Here is a 21,181-nt window from a genome sequence, read left to right as displayed (position 1 = left end):
GAAACGGAGGCACGACCGTTTACATTTCCTACAACGCATTAGGCCACTCGCGCGTCCTGGGGGGAGGGGGGTGGCTCCTCATTGGTCGGAGCGGGCGTCCGCCAAAGCCGGGGCCCACCAATAGCGGCGAGGATCATTGGGGGTGGCGCGTGCGTGCTGGGAAATCTAACAGGTGGTGCCTGAGAGCCGCTGCTGGGCTGAGCGTGGCGGTGTGGCGAGGTCGCTTTAGTGACGGAGTTGTTTGGAGTGTCGCAGTTGTTTGGAGTGTCGCAGTTGTTTGGAGTGTCGCAGTTGTTTGGAGTGTCGCAGTTGTTTGTTTGGAGTGTCGCAGTTGTTTGGAGTGTCGCAGTTGAGACGTTAAAGCGACAGAAACGTCGAGAAACCACCCCCCTACGCGCCTGCAGCAGAAGTGCCAGGTACGGTGGGGCGTGCGGTGTCTCCCTCGCCGCTGCCGCCTGTGTCGAGGCAACGGCGTCGCGGTGCGTGCCGCGGTGTTCACGCAGCAGCAGCAGCTTTCTCACTCTGCTGCTGGATGACGAAGGACGTCGTCCCCACGGCGGCGGGTCGTGGGGGTTGATTGACCGTCACCATCGCCACGGCTGCTCGGTGCGGCTTGCAGAAAGCAATCGGCCCCCGTGGGCCCGAGCTCGGAAGCGAAGTCGGCTTGAGCCCCCCTGCTGCTTCAGCTCTCGCCCCCCTGCTGCACGCCGGTCACTTGGTTAGCGCAGCACGGGGGGAGCAGTGCAGCGGTATCGATCGGGATGGGGGGGGGGCAGCGGCGTTGTTTAAAAACCGTCCCGGGTGGGGTGCGAACTGAGCCTTGAACAGAGTTCGCCGTGCACACCCCCCCCCCCCCCCCCGGTTCGTGGTCTTCTGTGGCCCTGTGTGGCACGGGTGGCCCTGTGTGGCACGGGTAGCCCTGTGTGGCACGGGTAGCCCTGTGTGGCACGGGTGGCCCTGTGTGGCACGGCGTAGATACGATTTTGTCAATCCACTGCTGGATTAATGCCTGTCCCCACCACCTGCCCCTACCCCCCCCAAGTTGTTTCCATCCCGTGATGTCACAATCCACCGAGCACCTTCACAATATCTGATTGCATCGCTCCATCTCCTCACTGTAGCTTCTCCCGGGCCATTCCTTGGGCAGCCAACTCGGTCATTGACCGTCGCCCACCATGAAGCAACAGTCGTATAATTTTCTACACCATAGTGCGGTTAAGACAAAGCACTGGCAAGTAATTCAATTTAACGTCGCTAGAATCTATTACAATGTTACGTATTCTACCCATCATGAGACATCGGTTAACTCTAGGAGGCCACTGAGATTCATCAATTCTCGTGTTGACCTAAATAGGCGAGGTTCTTGATTTTAGAAGGTCAAGGCTTTGGTGAAACCAGTTTTATTCGTTGAGTCTGTTCATATTTTGATTTACTCGGTCAGATACATTATTTCAAACTAGATCGATTTAGGTTTTTTTTGTTTAAGTATTTGAGTTGATCAAATCCGGTCCTTGATTTAATAAGGTTTTGTTATGTTAGATTTGGCCAAGTCCTTTGGATTAACAAACGAATTAATGAAGCAATCCATAGTTTATATTTTGATTTCGCCAGGTCAAGTCTTGGGATTAAATCAAGATGAGCCCGTGTTGGATTTCTCCAGGATAAATCAAGATTCTGATTCTGAATATACCAAAGTTGTCGTTGGTTGAAGCAGCGATATCATAAGCTAAATACACACACAGCAGCCTAATTTACAAGTACTATGAAGAAGGCCCAGTGTCCAAACAGTTGCCTGTAATACTTTTTTAAAGGTGGTATTCAATCTTACTAGTTATTTGTTAATTATATTACAGGCAGCTCAAATGTCTCTTTTTGCATTGATGTATGTGTTGAGTTTGTTCATTTAATCAGGTTAAACCCTTATTACCGCACCGTTTGGTGTAAACAGACGTTGCAAACCCGGGGCATGATCAGCTGTGTGAGAGCAATGTGTGCAAGAGTCATAGGTTCGACGTAGCTAAATCTGACAAAAAGACTTAATCACTCGTTCACACTTACACGTTGGAACAACTAAGTATAAACTCAAACTTCAGGTGCTTCATTGAGAGGCCATAAAGTTAAATTCGAAGGCGAGCTCAGGTTGCAATCCTTATTCTCGACACTGATCCAGTGCAGTTCTAAAAAAAAAACCCGATATCAGCCTTTGTCCTCCTGCCCCCTTGTACTGTTAACGTCTGGACTTGGTGTGAATCTTGAAGCGTGAGGGCACAGGACGGAGGTGCTGGAGCGAGGTGTGCAACGCGGGGCATGGCCCTGCAGCAGCTGCCTGACGGGCGCTGGGCGCCCGTGGTGAGCATGCTGCTCAAGGGGGGCTGCTGTCCCCGCTGCGTGCTGCGCCTCTGCAGGGTGGTTGCTCCCGCCGTCTACCAGCAACCCGAGATGGTAGGACGCCGTCCGTCGCGGTCCTTTTGACACCTTGACTCGGGACACGTCTGTGGTCTGTCACAGCACATTATTACGTGTGGGAAAAGATTTAGCTGTGTCTTGCGCTGAACAGCCCCCAATTTAGTCCTATGACGGGCGGTATATATCATTGTTGATAACAGCAGAATTTTCTTACCAGGGCCTGAATGCCAGAGAATATTGAAACTGGTCCAGAGTTTTTTCCCGTTTGAACAAATGCTGCTGGCAAATATTGGTGCCGAAGGCCCACACATTAATGAACCACAAATACATTTTATTTTATGAAGGGAGACATTCTGTTGGGAGGAGTAAACATTAAACTTCTGCTTCATCCTGGCTTAGATGTAGTTGTGGGCTGAGTGAGAAGGAGGAGGAGGAAGTGGCTGCGCTGGAAACTACTGCAGTTGATGGAATAAAGTTGACGTTGGTAGCTACGTCATTGCCTGCTAGCCGGTGGCATGCTATTGGCAGTGGATTGTAGCCACACTGAGGAGTCTGCGAATCACCCTGTCACCGGCGGGTGGCGTGACGTGTGTGACCGCTTGTCACCAGGAGTAGGAGGAAGCTGTTCGTGCAGCTGTGGTGCTGACGTAAAAGGCATGATATTTGGCAATTCGTTTTTGTCGGAAGTTCAACCCACCCATCCCACTCACCTCGAGCACCTTTAACCAATTCTCCCCCATGCCCTGACACCACCACAAACCAACGGTCTGGGGACTCACTGTGCTTTTCCTCTTTGATTCACCCTCGTTCCACGCAGGAGCTGCTGGGGCAGCTGGAGAAGCTTACGTCCAGCACGGCATTAGAAGGGAGTCCACACGAGACCTCCGATGGTGGCGATGTGGACGAACGGCCAAGGAAAAAAATGAAAACTGACAACCTGCAGATGGGCATGGAGCCCGACGATGTGCAGTGCCCTTTGGAGAGTGACGAGCGGAGAGAAAGCAATGGCTCGGCTGAGTCTGAGAAACAGGAGGCGGCAGATGTGAACCGAGTTGCGACCAAAGTGTCCGTGTGCTCTGTGTGCCTGGGGGTCATGCAACGCCTGTGCGAGGATCCCTTCATTGAAGAGGTTCAATATCAATAGTTTATCAAAATTTTACCCCGTCATTCCAATATACTGGACTAAATGTTGCATTGTCTGCTATCCACATGGCCAGATTAAATGTCTGAACCCTTCTCATGAACCACTACATTTATTCCAAAGAGCAGTAGGAAATTCAAATAATATTTATAATAAAGCATACTGAATGTGCAGACATGCTTTACATACCCTTGATACATGCCGTGATGACTTGTGTTTTGTAAAATTTTACATCCAAGTTTATTGTAAATTCATTCAGAAGCGAATACTCATTTACATGTTAGGATTGTTTGCGTACATTCCCTAATCTTATAATCAGTGTGGTCTATGCAGAGCCATTTTTGACTAATGTGCCTGTTATTGCTCACATATTTTGAGTGAAATTTACAATTGGAATCATTTTACATCGATGAAAGTGTGAAATATACAAAGTCACTTTTATTATCCACCCCGTGTAGTATTTTATATTTTAGTCTTAAAAGTGAAACCTGGATCCAGCAAAAGTGTGCGTGCATTTAGTGGGCTGTGAGCTTTTTTCGAAGGCGACCTGGGCTGTGTCGCCAGGTTTGTGCATTTCCCTCTTAAGAATAAGCTGTCCAACTTTTTGAGTGCATTCGGTCATCTTCCTGTTTGCAGATGTGCAACAAGGTGAGATCCTCCGACTACCAATTCAGCAGCATGCTGGTGTCCGCCTCCTTCCCGCCGCAGCTCGCCGTGCGGGAGGTGAGCGTGTGTCTATTCCATTGTCAATGAACAGAAGTGTGTATATCAAAGGTAACTTGCGGGTGTTAGCTTGCTCGGTTAAATTATATATATTTTTCAATTTACTTTTTCGAGTAGTAAACATTTTGGAAGAAAAAAGGGCTCTAACCTTTGGTACAGCAGTTTTGAATTCTGACTTTCATATTCTAAGTGTGTACTCGAAAAGTGTTCTTTTGCAAAGAAAATATGTGAGTGGGTGGTCTTTGAATATTGTGCACGGTATGTGGAGCGGTAGAGCTGTGGTTAGCGCACTGCGCTCCGAACCTGGTGACTCAAGTTCGTTTCCCGCTCATTATCTGAACCAGTCATAGGTCGACTTGGCCTCCAGTGAGTACCTAGTGCGATGTGTAAAAATCGCCACGAGGGAGACAAAGGCGTGGTGTCGGCCACTTGCCTACCCCCTCGTGTGCCGTGGCGACCTTTATAAGTGCTCGCTAACAGCATTTGCCCTAACAGTCTTTGAAGGCGAAATGGGGGCATCTTTGTATTGTATGGATTATATACAGCACAACCCTTGTCCTCCATGCCACCTTTATGAATATCCTCACCTCAAATCGATCCGTCAAAAATCATCTTAGCCATGTATCGATTCTTCCTGTTGTATTTGCTTACCCGAAGGCATAAAGCAGTCACCTGAAAGTGATGGAAAATTCACCCATGGACGTTTTTGCATAGATAAAATATATACGAACAGAAAGTTGCAGAACATTAATATTGTCCACATTTATTTGTGCAAACGTTTCCATGGATACGCACAAATGAAATGATCCACCTAGCACCCCCCACATTCTTACGGATACCAAAACTTTATAATCTTTGACCTGAGCCAATTCTACGGATTGTTTTTAAATGCCCAACATGCACCATAATGCTTTTCTTGTGCGGCAAAACTTCTGTGGTTAAGGCCCTTGGGTTTTGAATGCCAACGTGTCATTAACAGCCTTTTGTCAATAATACTGTGGTCATGGTATTTTTTGCAGCATGCTGCCTGGCTGGCTATAAAGGAAAACGAAAGGTAAATAATTCACTCCTATCTTTTTTTATTGAGAATAAAAGTAACTGCACCGCATTTCAGAATTCCAGTGGTGCCGTACAAACAAAACATTAATAGTTTGAGTTTCGTGAACTGCCTGGGGGATGTTTAACTCTGGAATAAATAAAAGTGATGTGGAGATTTTTATGCCTGTATAGCTGTGCCCTGAATTGTAGATATTTTGTGTAAAAATTTTACATTCGAATATTCCAGGTGATATTTTCCGGCTGTTGCATGTATATTCTAAAACCAGAGTCGGTTCAATATTGACATACGGTTACTCTTCTGTCAATGTTGTAAACTCTGCAATAGTTTGCAGTATCCTCTGTTCACTGATGGTTGAGCTGCATGCATGTGCATAGATGCATAGTAATGTAAGACATTCGTGAATAACATTCTGTGCTAATTGTGTAATATATAACACTGCCAAACACGTAGTTTCTTGTATACGTTTTATGAAGGCCAATGTTGACAACAAATGTGTGAACAGTTATAAGTGTTGGGGTATTCATAAAGAGCAGGTATGTGACGTGTCATGATATTGGAACGTGGTAAAAGAAATCTCCAAATGTGAATATATACCTTTTTTGTACATGCACTTACTGTATGGTTGGAGCGATGGTGTCTACTGGTTTGCACACTGCACTATGGACGTGGTGACCTGAGTTTGATTTCCGGCCACGGCTAAAATCAGCGACGAGTGATTTCTGAATCATTCCTGCGTACCTCCCATGATCGATTCAGGCCGGTGGTGTCAAAAAAGTATGGTCATACAACCCCCATGATCGACATGGAATGGGAATGCCTTCATTGAGCAGTTTATTGACTGTCATTCATATTTTAATTATTGTTTTCTAGTGCTGAAGTTTTCACTGTGGCCCACTCTAATTTTCTTTGTGCATATATACTTGAGTTTCCGTTGCAAGCTGGTGTTTGGCTCATTAACCTGCTTAACCTCCGCTGACCTCCCTCATCCTCCCTGGAGCCCAGCGCACGCGGGGCCTGGTCGGAGCGCGGTGATGGTAGCGGCGGCGGCAGCGGCACCGGGGTGCTGCTCAAGGAGGCGTACAAGTGGGTCGTGTACCCGGCGCTAGCTAAGCGCTTCAGGGTGCCCGTCGAGGGCAAGGTGCCAGCGACGTGGGGTGCGGGGTGGTGGGGTGATCGTCCAGCTGTGCCACGTTATAGTTTCTCCCGATGCTTGAGAAATTCCACTTTTAAGTTCACAAATTGGGCGTGGAATTATTCATTGCCGACTGATTCGATGGATTGTCACCGTTTAGGGTCACAATTCATCAATGGATTCTTATATTATTTTTACCATGTCGTTTGAATGTTTATGTTTTTTTCTGTCTTCCCTCTGCTGGTTTGTTCAGTAAGCCTAATTTTATTCTTAGAATGTCATCTGCATAAACTGTAAAAAACGAATAATCCCGCGCATGATTCATCATAAGTCTCAAGATTCAATTAGAATGGACAAATCATGATATTCCCCATTCGTATATATTTGGCTTTGGGGTTTCATGTTTACTCTTAATGGGATATTTTGCAAAAAAAGTACCCAGTTGTGGCCACATGAGCCTCCCATACATTCCCTCTTTTCACCTTCATGCTTTAAGGTTTAAAGTCGGTAACATTTTGAAATCTCGTTCAGTGACACCCAGTGCGTGTGTGAGTGTGGATATCGCGCTGTTTGTGTTTTGTGCTGACCGGCCGTATAACAGCAACCTTGTGTGCATCTTTACAGAGTCCTTTTGAAGTGAGCTTAAATCTGACGCACAAGGAAACGGACGGCGAATGCCGATTTTTGTAAGTCGACCATCTCTTGGATTCCAATTGTCAGTTGAAGTAAAATTGGGGGTTGTTATTTTTCATGCACAATTTTATTGTTTTGCTATTTTTAATTATTTTTCTGTTTTTTTGTTATGCAGGGCATCTGCTTGTCCAGACTGTTTCAAACCTTCCAAAAACAAACAAGTGAGACATTTTGTTAATTTCTTCATTTAATTTAAATTACTTTTTTGTTGAACTTGCCTGTTCTTTTACCCTTTTATCTGTGGCTGGCTGCTGTATTTGCATGTCTATTTTATTCCATTTGCGGTATCGTGGTTCCTCTTTGGATCTAAAATTAACACGCTCAAAACAAAACTGTGATAAAGTTGTGCGCATTGGACAATTAACATATTCATACGGAGACATCGACATCTTCCACCCACTCATTCAGACACTGCTGGGCTTTCCCTGTTGCAGTCTCTGTTCTCTAGAGCAGCTGTTTCAAAGGCGTTGGAAAAAATCCCCGACAACCAGTTCAGAAGGCAAGTCCTGTGTGTGTGTGTGTACTGGCCTCAAGCCAATGCCAATCGATTGGAGGGATATTAAGGCACTCCTTTTTATTTTTTCGTAAAATTACTTCTTTCCTTCGTGTTTTTGTTGGCTTGTAAAGTACAGCAGCGACAGTAATAATTCTGATTGGTTTTCAAACCTTTCGGCAGTGTGGCCATGGCATGTCTGAGCTTGACCTTTTTGCCCTCACACTCTCATATCCATAATAGAGGTTTTTTGGGTTAGATTGTGTAAATATAAATGTGTCGTTAAACCCGCCACCATCCGACACAGCCAATGAGTAAAGGTTTGTCACGTAAACAGAACGTGCCAATTCATTACTGGTACACCACACCGGTGTGTTGTTGTTATTACTGGCAAAACATCGTACTCAGATTGTAAATGTTGTGGATTTATTCTCCTAAACACCGGTGTGCTGTACTCGTAACGAATTGGCATGTTATTTTTACTTGACAAACCTTACTAATTGGCTGTGTTTGGTGGTGCTGGGGATTAACGACATTTCTATTTATGTGATCTAACCCAAAAATCTGCATTATGGATAATATTGGTCGCGAAAGGCTATGTGTTAAACTGACACTCCCATTTCTTGAAAGTATTTATTGTTGTAATTGGGGCACTTGCTGATATTACATTTTTACACAATTCATGCATTAACTTTCAAGCGGTAACTAAACATTAAATAAGATGTGTGTCACTACAATTCTTCGGGACGATATTTATTCTGGCAAAATAAAAATGTTTAGTTGCAGATATCTTAAAAAATTCAGATAATTTCCCGGGACACTTAACTGTCCGCGGCACATACTTTCCTCTGGGAGTGAAACAAACAAATTCAGATGGAATGGATTCAGCGCCTGATTTCGTAATGGACATGCGTTAAATATAGAACTCTGACATTCAGGTTTGTCAGTGTGGTGCATACAGACGTGTATTCATTTGCTTGTAGAGTGCTAAAGCGGTTGTTTAAAAATGCCCTCAGTGGAATTTCCCTTTCTCATTTATATAACCTAACGGGAGAAGATGTTGCTGATGGCGTTTTCTTCAATTGGTAGAGAACGTGGGGGAAGGGCGTGTTGTACTGCTGGACGTCATTGTGGTTGCAAACTGGGGAACCGGTGCAATAGCTGTGTTTTGTTTACGTGCCATCGAATGCCCTCGCGACCGAGGGACACGCACATAGCACGTGTGTGCTGAAGGCGTTGTCTCGGGCTTCGGCAATTGGGCTGACCCTGCGGGGTTGGGAGAATCCGTGGGTACGGCGAGCGAGATGTTCGTGGTGCAGCGGCGGCGGTGTCAATGTGTTGTTCTCCCTTCCCGCTTCTGTTTCAAAATCAGGAACTTCCCATGGCCCCTTCCGCCGCCAACCCGCACGTGCGTGTGCACAGACATTGCGTGCACGCACGGGCCCGTCTTTGTCGCAGGTGTGGTGGACGTTTCGCCTGGAATGAGTGAAACAACATTCAAGCACAAATGTGATAATTAGTTGTTGGATTTATGGTCATTTATTCACACGCACATTGCCTAATGGTGGAGTTTTCTGAATATACGTACTAAACCGAAGTTATAAAATAAAGGCCTTTTTGCCACTTCAGTCATTTCGGATTAATTGTTTCCTCATTCTAATGTCAGAGTGATTGGAAAGGTGCGGTCTATTGAAACCGTGCTATTGGATACACTGATGTCATTGTACAGGAGCTATTCTTGGGTCACGTAAGACACAAAGCACTGAGCTACATGAGCGTAATCCAGTCGTAAGATGAGACGTGAGAATATTTGCACATTCCTCATCGAATGCTTACTCCCCCACAGTCCCAAACTTTACAAGGCAGTGACCACATTTCGGAGAAGCTGCTCGTTGTCCTCCACCCCCGACCGTTAGGACGTTACAACAAGTACTCGCGCACGCTGCCGCAGACACCGTGGGTGATCGACGGCGAGCGGAAAATGGAGTCGTCCGTTGAGGAGCTCATCGCAAACATCCTGGTCCTCGCGTTCAACGCGAGCGGTACGAGCGCACGCCAGCCTCCCTCTTGTCTCCCTCCTCGCTTCCCGTCGGAGGCGGTGTCAACGTCACAGACGTGTGCCCTGCTGGTTTCGTAGGCCGTATTCACTTGCACCAGCAGTCGCAACAAGCGGAGCCGTCTCGTTGGACGCCGTGCCCGCGTGTGCACGACCGCGCACAATTGAAACGTGAAACGGAATCGTAACAATTTCCTGCCTTTGTCTTTTACCCCCTCCCTGTCGTTTCTGATATTATCAGCGGGTTTTCTCGATCCCTATATATCTCATCAGAGCTGCTGAGTGAGCCCATTTGATTATCTTCCTCGTATCTCACCAGGTTTCAACTTTTCCTCGTCTGGAAGAGAGGACGTGGATGTGCGGACCCTTGGAAAAGGTATTGTTTAAAGCGTTATGCTTTTTTCACATGTTCCAAAACAGAACAATCGCCAGCACGTCCGTGCAGTGCTCGGTAAGCGTTCTCGGGCACGCGGGTTTTACTCTGGAGCTGACATCCCGGTGCTCTCGGTACAAGCGAGCTCTCAGGCGCGAGCTGATTTCCTCGCGCTTTGGTGTGCATCCAGGCCGGCCCTTCGCAGTGGAGCTGATAAACCCACGCAGAGCCGCTCTCTCCCCGTCCCAGCTTAGGCAGCTGCAGAAAGTAAGTGGCATCTCCTTAAACATGTTTTTTAAAATAAAATAACCAAAACTTTTGAGTTGTAATGACGTGTCGTATGCTCTTGTCATGCATGTTAATGATTCTTTGGGAGGCTGAGACTAACCCAATGTCACAATTATTTTAAATCTGTGACTTTACAGGAGATCAATTCGTCGGACAAAATAGCAGTGCGGGACCTGCAGATTGTCAGTCGGTGAGGCTTTATGCTGTAATTTTTCTTCACGGACGTTTTGATTTGGAATGGAATGATTATCCACCAAACAAACAATGACGCCTTCTTGATCGACCCATTGGTGCCCTTCTATCAAATTTGCACCTGAGTTTCATACCAGCTGTCTGATGAGCGCCTCCTGGAGGGAAGCTCAGCATGAAAATAATATTTGGAGAGGGCCTCGTAGGTTTGATGAGCCCAAAATTACAACCCTGTCTGTGGTTCTGATGGCTCCCCATCTTCTCGGGCTTGGTGTAGCGCTTCTGCTTTTATTAGCACCGTCAATTGCTTAGCTGCTGGGTAGCCCCGTGGTCGGTGTGTTTGCCGTACTTCTGATTAGTGTGTAAGCAAGGCAGCTGTTATTAAGTGGGCAGCCTGACCTCCTTGTACACTCGGCAATTATCACATGGCGAACTCCAAACACACTGCCTGCTGAGCAGGAGACCCCGTCAGCAGACAGTGTGTGACAGTCACCCCATATCCAGAGTGTGAACATTGCAGATTAAAGTAGTAAACCGTCCGGACACAAGAGTGAGGAGGAACGTCATGGGTACCTTGGTGTGCAGGCATGGGGTGGAGTAGAGAGTGACCGATGGTGCCCGTGTGGCCACAGGGAAGCGATGGCCCACATGAAGGAGGGCGAGGAAGAGAAGACCAAGTCGTACAGCGCACTCGTGTGGAGCGAGAAGGCCTTGGTCCCTGGCGACCTGGACTTCCTGCGGGACATTAAGGTGAGTGGAGCCGCCTCCCGGCCACAAGCCTGAACAGTCAGACTGCGATTGTGTTCTAATGAATGTTTGCATTTTAATACAGTTCATGTTATACTTACAAACATTGTGTGGAGTGGTGAGCGACCCTGCGCGATGAACCACGTGATCTGATTAAAGTTCCCAGCCATGGCTAACATTCCTTGCGTGTGGTATCACCAACCCGCACTGACCAGCGTGGGGACGTACGGTCAAACAACCCCTTTGACCAACGCGGCGTGAGGAGGTCTCCATCCAGCAGTGGATTGACAAAGGGCTGTAAATCAAAGTACATTACAAACATACGCGTGAAAGGGGACACTCATAAATAATCACACTTCTGTATGATGCCATGTTTTTTGAGAAGGTAGGTGAGATGCTTCCTTTGCACTTGTTTAACACCAGACAATAAACATCAGACTAAAACGTGATCTTGTGATTTTCTATATTTAAACTGGAGCGGTATAAATTAAAGACGACTGAAAAGCCATGACAAAACTCGCACGCACATCTATGGAGGTCTTACAAGGTGGCTTCTCTTTGCTTATTGTTGCTTTCTTGGCCATCAGGAAGAGTGTCACGGAGGCATCGTGCAGCGCTGCATTTGCCTTTCCCCACGCTGCCGGATTTAGCGATTCATACAAAAAATGATTGAGGTGTCCGAGTAGTGATTGAGCCATCACTGCCAAGTTCCTGGTTTTGAATCTAGTACTCATCTGATGGTCTCGGCCTGGTTATCAATATTTATTTTGGTTTTTCGCTTACCTCCAGTTTGGCATATAATAATGCCCAAAGTGTAGAGCAAAGCTATTGCGGTTACTTCACAGTATTCAGTGACGCACAGCTCCGTGTGGAGTTCAACTGGAAGCGTTCACGAAAAATGACGCAGGTAGCACCGTTCATTACCATTTGTATTGCAAAAATAAAAAAAAAATGTATTTCCTGCATGACCGCAAAACTCAGGATCTGCGCTTGGAGCAGACGACACCCCTGCGAGTCCTGCACCGGCGCCCTCTGGCCATGCGGCCGCGACTCATCCACACGATGCGTGCCGAGCTGTGCAACGCGCACCACTTCCGCCTCGACCTGCGCACGCAGGCTGGGACGTATCCTTCCGCCGCCGCCGATGCAGCTGCGACCAAACGCACCTCTCCTGGGGTGGCCAGGCCACGGCACGAGCACTCCGGTTCACTCCGCCTCTGTTTGTCTTTTGCACCCATGATGGTCTAAACTGCATCTAAATGTAAAGGATGACCCGTATATAATATGATGTATTGTTGATCAACATGTATTGATATATTAGGTCTGACCCATGTATCGTATGTGCATGTATGTTCCTTTTTATCAGTCCACTGCTGTAAAAGGTCCTCCCCCACGTTGTCTGGGTCATTGGACCATAGTTCACTTCATGCTGGTGAAGACGGGAAGGATAGATGTAGAGTACAACAATGGATGTTTATTCACTTCCCCTTTCTGCTCGGAATCTAGCACAGCCCCGCAACAGCCTACGACAGTCTGGCTTACACGGTGGTCACTTGTCCAAGCACCATGCTGGTGTAACGCTGCGTTTCTTCTGATATCTGACAAGGTCTGGCATAGAACAATGCAGTTAGGCTGTGCCGACTTGAAAAACATCCAACCGGAACATTCGTCGATTATTCCGCTCGTGAGGTGTAAGGAGGTTTACTATCACAACTGAGTGCACAAGTCGATGACAAACCGAGAGCCTTCGGGGAGCATTGAACTTGGTCGCGCGACCTTTGGAGTGTCTGCACCGTGACGTGCCATCGGCGTCGTCGGTTCAAACGTTGGCAAAATAAAAGCTACATTCGGCCACGGTGACATCATACAAGCATGACGCAACGGAGCAAAGTTGACACAAAGTATGCCTGATTATTGCATGAACCAAACGACTGTCATTCAAATACATGACACTGCCTGAAGTGTTTCTTTTCCACCGAGTACAAGCCCATTTTGGGGCCATCCATTCACTTCGTACGCATGGAGGGGGGGGGGGTTAACACAAACGCGTTCGCTTGTGTATGGGCGGTCTACTGACAATGTACGCATAGGAAACGGGGGGGGGGGGGTGAAGCCTCGATAATTTGTTGGCCTTCAAATGAGTTAGATAGTCCGGCGGTGGATTATCTGTTTGCTTAAACACGTTAATGTTATTAATCTGCGTGGATTGAAATTTTCGCACTGTACGTAGCCGACCGTGCTAATCGGAGGTGTGGGTGAAGGACAAACCAAGTTGCTCCCCGTATGATTGTCGCAAGACTGGGCTTGAATTGAGGATCACGGGGGGGGGAGGTGACGGTCATGCGCCTTCGTACGAGGCCCGGCCTCGCAGACAACCTCCGTCGCTCGCGATGTTCAGCAACCCTGGGGGGGGGGGGTGGGGGGGGTGGCGGCGGCAGGAGTCTCGTGTCGAATGCGCGGCGGATACGACTCGTGCAGCTTGCGGCCTTTAACTGGTGCGGCACTGCCTCGTGCAGATACATCAAGGAGTTTGTGCACGGCGACTTTGGGCGCACCGTGCCCAACTTGGGTTCGCTGCTCGGCACGCAGACCGACATCCTGGAGCTCGACGTGGAGGTGAGGGGATGCCGGCGCGGGTCGTTTGCCGGCGCATCTGTCCCGCACCCTGTAGGCAGAATGTGGCAATGTGTGGTGTGAGTTCCAACGAAATGAAGTTATTCAGCACCCTGTAGGCAGAATGTGGCAATGTGTGGTGTGAGTTCCAACGAAATGAAGTTATTCAGCTAGAGTTTAAAAACGTGCAAATTCATTCAAAGTGAAGAATACTTAACACTCGTTTTAGCACAAACTGGTTATGTTGTAAAATATCTGTGAACTGTGTAAGCCAACATAGATTTTTTGTCACGGTGAAATCGCTCTGTTACAGGGTTGTCACCTGTACTTGTTTTTAGGCTGGTCTCGGCACAAAATATTGCACGACCTGTGCGTGATTTGACGCCCGTTGTCACCACCGAGTGAGGAGGACTCGTGAATGTGAAGGACAGCACTTTGCCACGTTTTGTTGATTTGGGTGAGAACCCTGCGTGATGTACGCGAGTACTTGTGATGTCCCTGCGACTGGTTGGCCGCCGTTCGCTGGGCGAGTTGACCCCACGGGGCGCGGTCACCCTCGCTGTGCGCTGTCTTCCAGTCGGTGGACGTGGCCTGGCCGCCCCCGCTGGATGACGTGGACAGTCCGGAGCAAGCGGAGGGGGTGTAAGGGAGCGCGGGGGGTTCTGGGCGTGAGACTGCTGCTGCTGCCCGCCCGCCTGCCTGCTTGCATCACCCCCCCCCCCCCCCCAACGTCTCTTGTGAAACTTGACTTTTTCGGTCGACTTGAATTAGCGTTTCCTTCCTGTTTAAAATCTCGTTAAATATTTATTGATATGATTTGCTAAACACGTTGTGAGGTGGAGCAGGATCGGCGTGTTTTTTTTTGTATCACTTATTTCTACGAGCGAAACGGCGAACAATACACGGCGATTTACGATTTGCCTTGTGTGTTTTTGAGTTATGTAAATGACGATGTTAATCAGGAAAGGGCAAGTGGAACATTTGAATGAAAATAAATCCGATACGAGTGCGTCGACTCGTGCCAAACACGGTTTAGACCCGGCACGAGTCGCCCTCGATGACACAATCGCAAACGTCAACAATGAAACTGCGCCTGCAAACTTCAAAGCGCTTCATTTGCGCCCGAGCCTCGCGGACGTAAATACTTCGTGGGGGAATTCCCCGCCTTGCCGGAGCAAGTCCGCCCAGGCAGCCGCTGCGGGCCCGGCCCACGCGGTGGCCTGCTGTGACGTCGGAGGGTGGTGGAGGAAATTCAACGAAACCGCGCCTCATTCTTCACGGTGGCGTCCCACCACTCATCCCACGTCGGGCGTGACACCTGCCGACCGGGGCTGTTGGGTGGGCTCGGCATGTCCGCTGCGTGTGGGTGGACGTCTGGAGCCGTGGGACTGCATACTAACGACTCGGCTTTTCTTTTCCTTTCTGACCACAGCTTCGTTGAATGCAACTTGGACAAAAAAAAAAACCCACACCCGTGTTGCTCTCTATCGCCCGAGAAGCGCAGCGTCCCAACTGCATAATCACGTTGGCATCTTCTCGGGGCTCTTGGTGCCTCGTTTGAGATGGCTCTGTTTGTTCACGACGAATTCAACGGAGGGCTCTCTCGCGACGCAGCTTCTAATCCACGTATCGCAAAGCCACCGTACGGCTGCCGTCTGCCAAGCGTTTCCATTGCCACTGAAACGCTTGCGGCAAATGACTCTGTCGGCACGACTTGATTGGCACAATTGTATGCAGGTAGTCGGCGAGTGGTTTTTATGGACGGCGATACACTTCTGTGAAGTGCCAGTCACGTGCCGGGTTGAGGCGTTGCGTCGCGGAGTGAGATGAGGTCACTTTCACCAGCCCACGCAGAACCGGTTTTGTGCAGCGTTTTATCAGACGGCGAGGGCTGCCTGGCGCCCGTAAAGCCAGAGGCAACGTCGCTTCGCAGGTGCTCATTAGATACATTTATAGCCACATGCCTCTTAAGTGGCGGATATTAGAAAATTGAAGTTGCACTGGCTCAAAAAAACGACATTGTTAACGTGTTAACCTTAAAGTCCGAAACAGTTGTGTTAAAGAGTATACAATAATGGCAAGGGTAAATGTTTTCCTGTTGTAGATAACATCTCAAGATGGGCTGATGAAAATAACCTGCTATGTAGAGAATATTTTCACGAGTTGCAAGGCTAGCACCTGTGTTAATGAAAGCAGCTTCACAACACGTGTTCATAGTTGGAGCCTGGAGTCTTGACGCGTGGAGGAATGGCATGCCCGTGGTGGAGCTGTCAAGCCACAGGTGATACAAATCATTTACACGGGAGCCTATTACCTGCAAGTAGTGATGAAGTCAGCTTGTGAATTAAAATTCAAGCGCACGAGTGAAGGGCAAGGTCGTGACTGGAGTTGGCTACACGAGGTCCGTGTGATAGGGAAAGAAGAGCAAAGCGTGACATCGATTTAAAGGGGCAATAATCCTGCATTGTTGTCAACGGTGAATACTTTAACGCGCCTGTGTTGGCCATGTACCAAAATGTAAGCTATGCCTTGAGTACTGTATTGCAACCCGTGATTTAATTAAAAACATTTAGTTAAATAATGCGAATTATCTGTCATTGCATTCCCGTGGCTGAACTAACATTCGCAATCGTACAGTATAACTTTCATTGTTGCGGCAACGCTGTAAGGTTTACTGTGCGATCGCATTGTGTCGTCAAATTTGAAAGTGCCAAAACATAGTTGGGGAAAACGAACCCCGGTGATTTGTATGAGTGTGCTCGAAGCAGTGACTGTAAAATCAACGGCGTCGACGTTTCTTATAACTCTTCTCTGGATCTGGGTGTGACAGCCCGGCGTGGAGACTCCCATTACGTCCACACCATTCGCTCTGAACGGTCACAGCTGGGACCACACGAGTAAATGAGCGATATAAACAACAATTTAACCAGGTAAGGCCCACTGAGCTATAACAGCTATTTTTCAGACGCGACCTGGCCACAAATAACTCTACCAAGTGGCTTATCACGTGGAAATGTATAGCAGCCAAATGCTCAAAACGCGTGTTGATTCTAAATGTGGAGGGAAAACCCAGAGGACCCGGAGAAAAATACACTCGATGACGGCGAGAGATACGCAAACTCCAAATGTATAGGCGTCAGGGTCGGGATTGAACACACTACACCTCACGTATACCAAGCGGGTTAGTTAACGTCTCACCACCGTGGCGCCCCGATCCAGACATTACCCCCCACACCCCACCCGGATTCCTGGCAGACGAACAGATTACACTTTGTCTAAACACTTCCCCTACACACGTCTTTCAGAATGCTTATTTTTTTCAAAGTGCCATGCGCTGCTGAGCATGGCAGCAACCGGTCCTGTCGTTTCATGAGCGAACGCGCCAGGCGCTGGTGACGAGGATCGCGTTCGCAAACACCGCGCGTTGCCCGTGCGTGCCTGGGCCGAGAGGCCGCGTGGGCGGGCACCCGCTTCCTAACATGGTCAAAAGGTTTCCGTGTTCACGGTTTGGTACGGTGACTTCATGCATCAAAATGCGAGCCATGTGCGTATGCTGGTTGGATTTTCCCCCTCCGAGTCGTACGTATGCAGGATCAGGTATGGCGGTGGCGACTTGTCGCTGATTCCGCGATTGTCGCGTGCTTTCAGGTAGAGTGTGATGGCATTCGGGAACTCGCGTGTTGACAGTTTAACCATGATATATTCAACAGTACGAACACTGCCGATCCCACAATGCGTAACGGCGTGTCTCAGAGCGCAGTTTAATAACGATAAGAATAATCACTTTGTCAAATATCCTGCACAAAGCCCTCCTCGTGACACGTGTGAACACTCAGTTGAGGCCCTCCCGGCCAAAACTTAAGGTATTGACGTAAATACAATCAATGCTCAGACTCTAGATTTAAAGCTTTCGTGACTGCTAGGATCCATACTCTTTGGTTCTATTGGGTAAAGTCACGTAGGTGAAAATAAAATAACAAAAAATCACGACGTTTCGGCCACAACACAAGCGGCCAACATGGACTAGACCCCGACACACCTGCACTGGTTAGGCACTGCCTCAACAATACCTACTTTACTTGGAATGGCTCCTTCTACAAACAAAATGAGGGTACCCCCATGGGATCCCCCTTATCACCAGTGATAGCCAATATTTTCATGGAGAAATTTGAATCAGACGCCTTCCAGACTTCCACCCTCAGACCTTCCCTGTGGAAGAGATATGTGGATGACACTTTCGTCATTTGGCCACATGGCCTCCCAGCTCTGAACCTTTTCCTACACCACATCAATTCCAGACATCCCGCCATCAAATTCACCATGGAAGTGGAGAAATATGGCAAGCTACCATTCTTATATGTTCTGTTTGAGAGGATACCTGATGGCTCATTGGGGCATTCTGTCTACAGGAAACCCACCCACACAGATTCCTACTTGAAACCTGATTCCCACCACCACCCAGCCCAAAATAATTATCTCATCAAAACTTTATACCATAGGGCTCATTGCATTTCGGACCAACACCACCTGACCAGTGAATTAAAACATGTACACCTGGCCCTCAAAAGGAATGGTTACTCTAACCGTACCATCCGCCAAGCTGTCTCTCCCTCCATACAGAAACAACCACTTGATACTCCAGTCAAAACCATCACACTTCCATATACAGCAGGCGTTACTAAAAAGATTTCCAAAATTCTAAACAAACACAAGATCCAGGCCCGGTTCAATACAGTACACAAAATTCGTGATCTGATCCCATCCGTGAAGGATGTCATTCCTGATTTACAGTACCCCGGGGTTTACAAATTGAGTTGTACCTGCGGTGATTGCTATATCGGTGAGACAAAGCGACATGTCTCTGACCGAATTCGCGAGCACAAATCAGATTTGAAACACGGCAAAACGAATTCTTCTGCCGTGGGGGATCACGATATAATTTTCTCCGATACCAAGGTTCTTTGCAAACCCACGGGCTTTTATCAGAGATTTGTTCATGAAGCAATTCAGATCTACAAACACAGACACAATTTTAACCGAGAGGATGGATTCAAATTAAGCAACCATTGGAAAGATGTTCTAAATCGAACTAAACATTAAACTAATTTCAATGGTACAGTATATTTTTCAAGTAGTGGTACCCCAAACTTTCGCAGCTCCTATAAATTCCCTTTTCACACCATCAATAGGTAAACTCCCCCTCCCCCCCTTCCCCCCCCGCGCCAAACGGCAAGTCCACCGGCACGTACACCACCTCTTTCCTAAAATCCGCCAATCAAATGCAAATTTTTATGCTAATTTCTTTGTCAGAACACCTTGTTTGCTCGCACAGAGTTTAAAGGTCCGCTGTCTGAGCGTGGTTGTGTTTTGCTAAATTCTCCTGTTTGATGAGTACTAGGTGCCTCGGTGAATGTATATGCTCCGACTTTAACATAGCTATTTCTGTGACCAGTTACAAGCTAATAACTCAGCTATTTCAATGCTAAATTCTATGCTAATTCCTTTGTCAAGGGGTACCTCTGCGGATGTGTATACTTTAACTTAGATATTTCAATGAGCCATTTCAATGCTAAATTATATGCTAATTCCTTTGTCAAGGCGCTTTGTGTTTTTCTTCTCACACAGCTTAAAGGTCGTGATCTAAGCGTGGCTTCTCCCACTCCAGCGCTGTCCTCCAGACAGTTTCGTCCCTTCACCTGATGAAGGCCGCTTGTGTTGTGGCCGAAACGTCGTGATTTTTTGTTATTTTATTTTCACCTACGTGACTTTACCCAATAGAACCAAAGAGTATAATGCTCAGACTCTTCATCAATGGCAAAGGGATTTAGAGGCCATGATAATAAATTCAATTAATGCCACCAAACCCATGGCAGCTTTCCATAAAATCCTGCACCTGCTACTGCAGGTACGACATCTCGACTAGCATCGTGTGTTCAGGGCTCCAAATCGAGCGCCACCCCCTGGGGTTGCCACCCCAATGCCCACCTCAGGCCCATGCACACAACGTTCCTCATCCATCACGACGACTCCCCTCACCCTCTGCATGGTCGACATCAGGGGTAGCCAACCTGTAACAGACCAAGAGCCAAAAAGGAGCCTGGAGTTCTGCAAAGAGGCAAGTGTGTGCATATACAGTTTTCGTCACACCACGGGAGACATTATTCTTTGCTACCGTGATAGTTCTACGTTACACCCCTTCGATAATAATAATTCAAATGTAGAATGCGCATTCCATCCTAGGATCCCAATGCGCAATGCATGGAAAGCAAAAAAACTAAAACAGAACCAGCAGGGCAACCGGACAAAGTAAAGAGGGAATCTTGATTTGAAGCTTTCATGACTGCAGGAATCCATATCCTTTGGTTCTTTCGGTAAAGTCACGTAGGTATAAAATAAAATAAAAAAATAATATATCACGACGTTTTGATCGCAACACAAGTGGTCGTCCTCTGGCAGAAAAAAATCTCTCCCATTAACACAACTGACGTGCTTGCGTCCGGGGATGGAATTCCTTTCCAGCTCAGACCCCGCTTGCTTGCCCATCGCCACATAAATAACCTCTTGTTGTAACAGCTTTCTCGCTGGTTCAGCTCTTCCACTGCTGGATTATTTTTTCCACTTGAGGACGACCGCTTGTGTTGCGATCGAAACGTCGCGATTGATTATTTTTGGTTTTATTTTATTTTTCTGCCTACGTGACTTTACCGAAAGAACCAAAGAGTATGCTAAAGAGGGAAGGCCACTTTAAAGAGATGGGTTTTCAAAGCAGACTTAAACATATCTACAGACTGAATTCCAGCCGCATGTTGTGGATTAAAGAGCCAGATGTGGCTCAGGAGGCACCAGCTGGCCACTGCTGGACTACATTCTCTTCGAATGTCTTTATTAAATGCCAAGATCTCCCACCTGTAGTGATAGACATAACATTACTCCTGCCGCAACCCGATTCTCTCACGTTAAACTCGGACCTCTCCTCCAAGCGGTTTAAATGGTTTACGGCAAGGAAACATTCGCCCTGCTAACGCAGCCTCCCGTCCGCTGCGAAACCTCCTTCCTGCCTTGCGCACATTCAAAACACGCGAGGGTCCTCTTCTCTCCGCCCTCGTCTCGCTCTCCGTCTGGTCGCAGGCGATGAAGCGCCTCGCGTCGAGCGCACGGCGCCTGGAGGCGGTTTTCGGCACGCGAGCTCCCCTGGGGGCGAGGGACAGCGAGTCCGGCAGCACCAGCCGCGTGCGCCGCTCAAGTCGCTGCGACTCAAAGCCACGCA

At 47.8% G+C, this 21,181-nt stretch overlaps 1 protein-coding gene across 1 annotated transcript; it reads left to right on the top strand.

The window, feature by feature from the left end:
• The first annotated feature begins 162 nt into the window (after window positions 1-162).
• PUS10 (pseudouridine synthase 10) lies at window positions 163-16,501 on the top strand. Its single transcript, XM_032948461.2, has 18 exons — window positions 163-416; window positions 2,259-2,442; window positions 3,224-3,535; window positions 4,184-4,270; window positions 5,290-5,324; window positions 6,333-6,468; window positions 7,087-7,148; window positions 7,271-7,316; window positions 7,590-7,654; window positions 9,021-9,106; window positions 9,565-9,690; window positions 10,024-10,080; window positions 10,268-10,344; window positions 10,503-10,555; window positions 11,187-11,304; window positions 12,283-12,425; window positions 13,818-13,917; window positions 14,492-16,501. Exons 2-18 carry the CDS (start codon window positions 2,308-2,310, stop codon window positions 14,558-14,560), a joined length of 1,707 nt encoding a protein of 568 aa, XP_032804352.2. The 5' UTR covers window positions 163-416; window positions 2,259-2,307; the 3' UTR covers window positions 14,561-16,501.
• The last annotated feature ends 4,680 nt before the right edge of the window (window positions 16,502-21,181 follow it).

The sequence above is a fragment of the Petromyzon marinus genome, chromosome 6 (assembly GCF_048934315.1).
Source record: "Petromyzon marinus isolate PM22_M1 ecotype Great Lakes invasive population chromosome 6, UKy_Petmar_22M1.pri1.0, whole genome shotgun sequence".
Taxonomy (NCBI): Eukaryota; Metazoa; Chordata; class Hyperoartia; order Petromyzontiformes; family Petromyzontidae; genus Petromyzon; species Petromyzon marinus.
The sequence above is the reverse complement of the archived record's forward strand: the minus strand, read 5'-3'. Positions and strand labels throughout refer to the sequence as shown.

Excerpts from the sequence above, each read along its gene's own strand:
- PUS10 (XM_032948461.2), top strand. The coding sequence starts at position 2,308 with ATGGCCCTGCAGCAGCTGCCTGACGGGCGCTGGGCGCCCGTGGTGAGC. Across the intron at positions 9,107-9,564 it reads CGGGCCCGTCTTTGTCGCAG|GACGTTACAACAAGTACTCG; the intron begins GTGTGGTGGACG and ends CCCGACCGTTAG. Across the intron at positions 9,691-10,023 it reads CCTCGCGTTCAACGCGAGCG|GTTTCAACTTTTCCTCGTCT; the intron begins GTACGAGCGCAC and ends GTATCTCACCAG.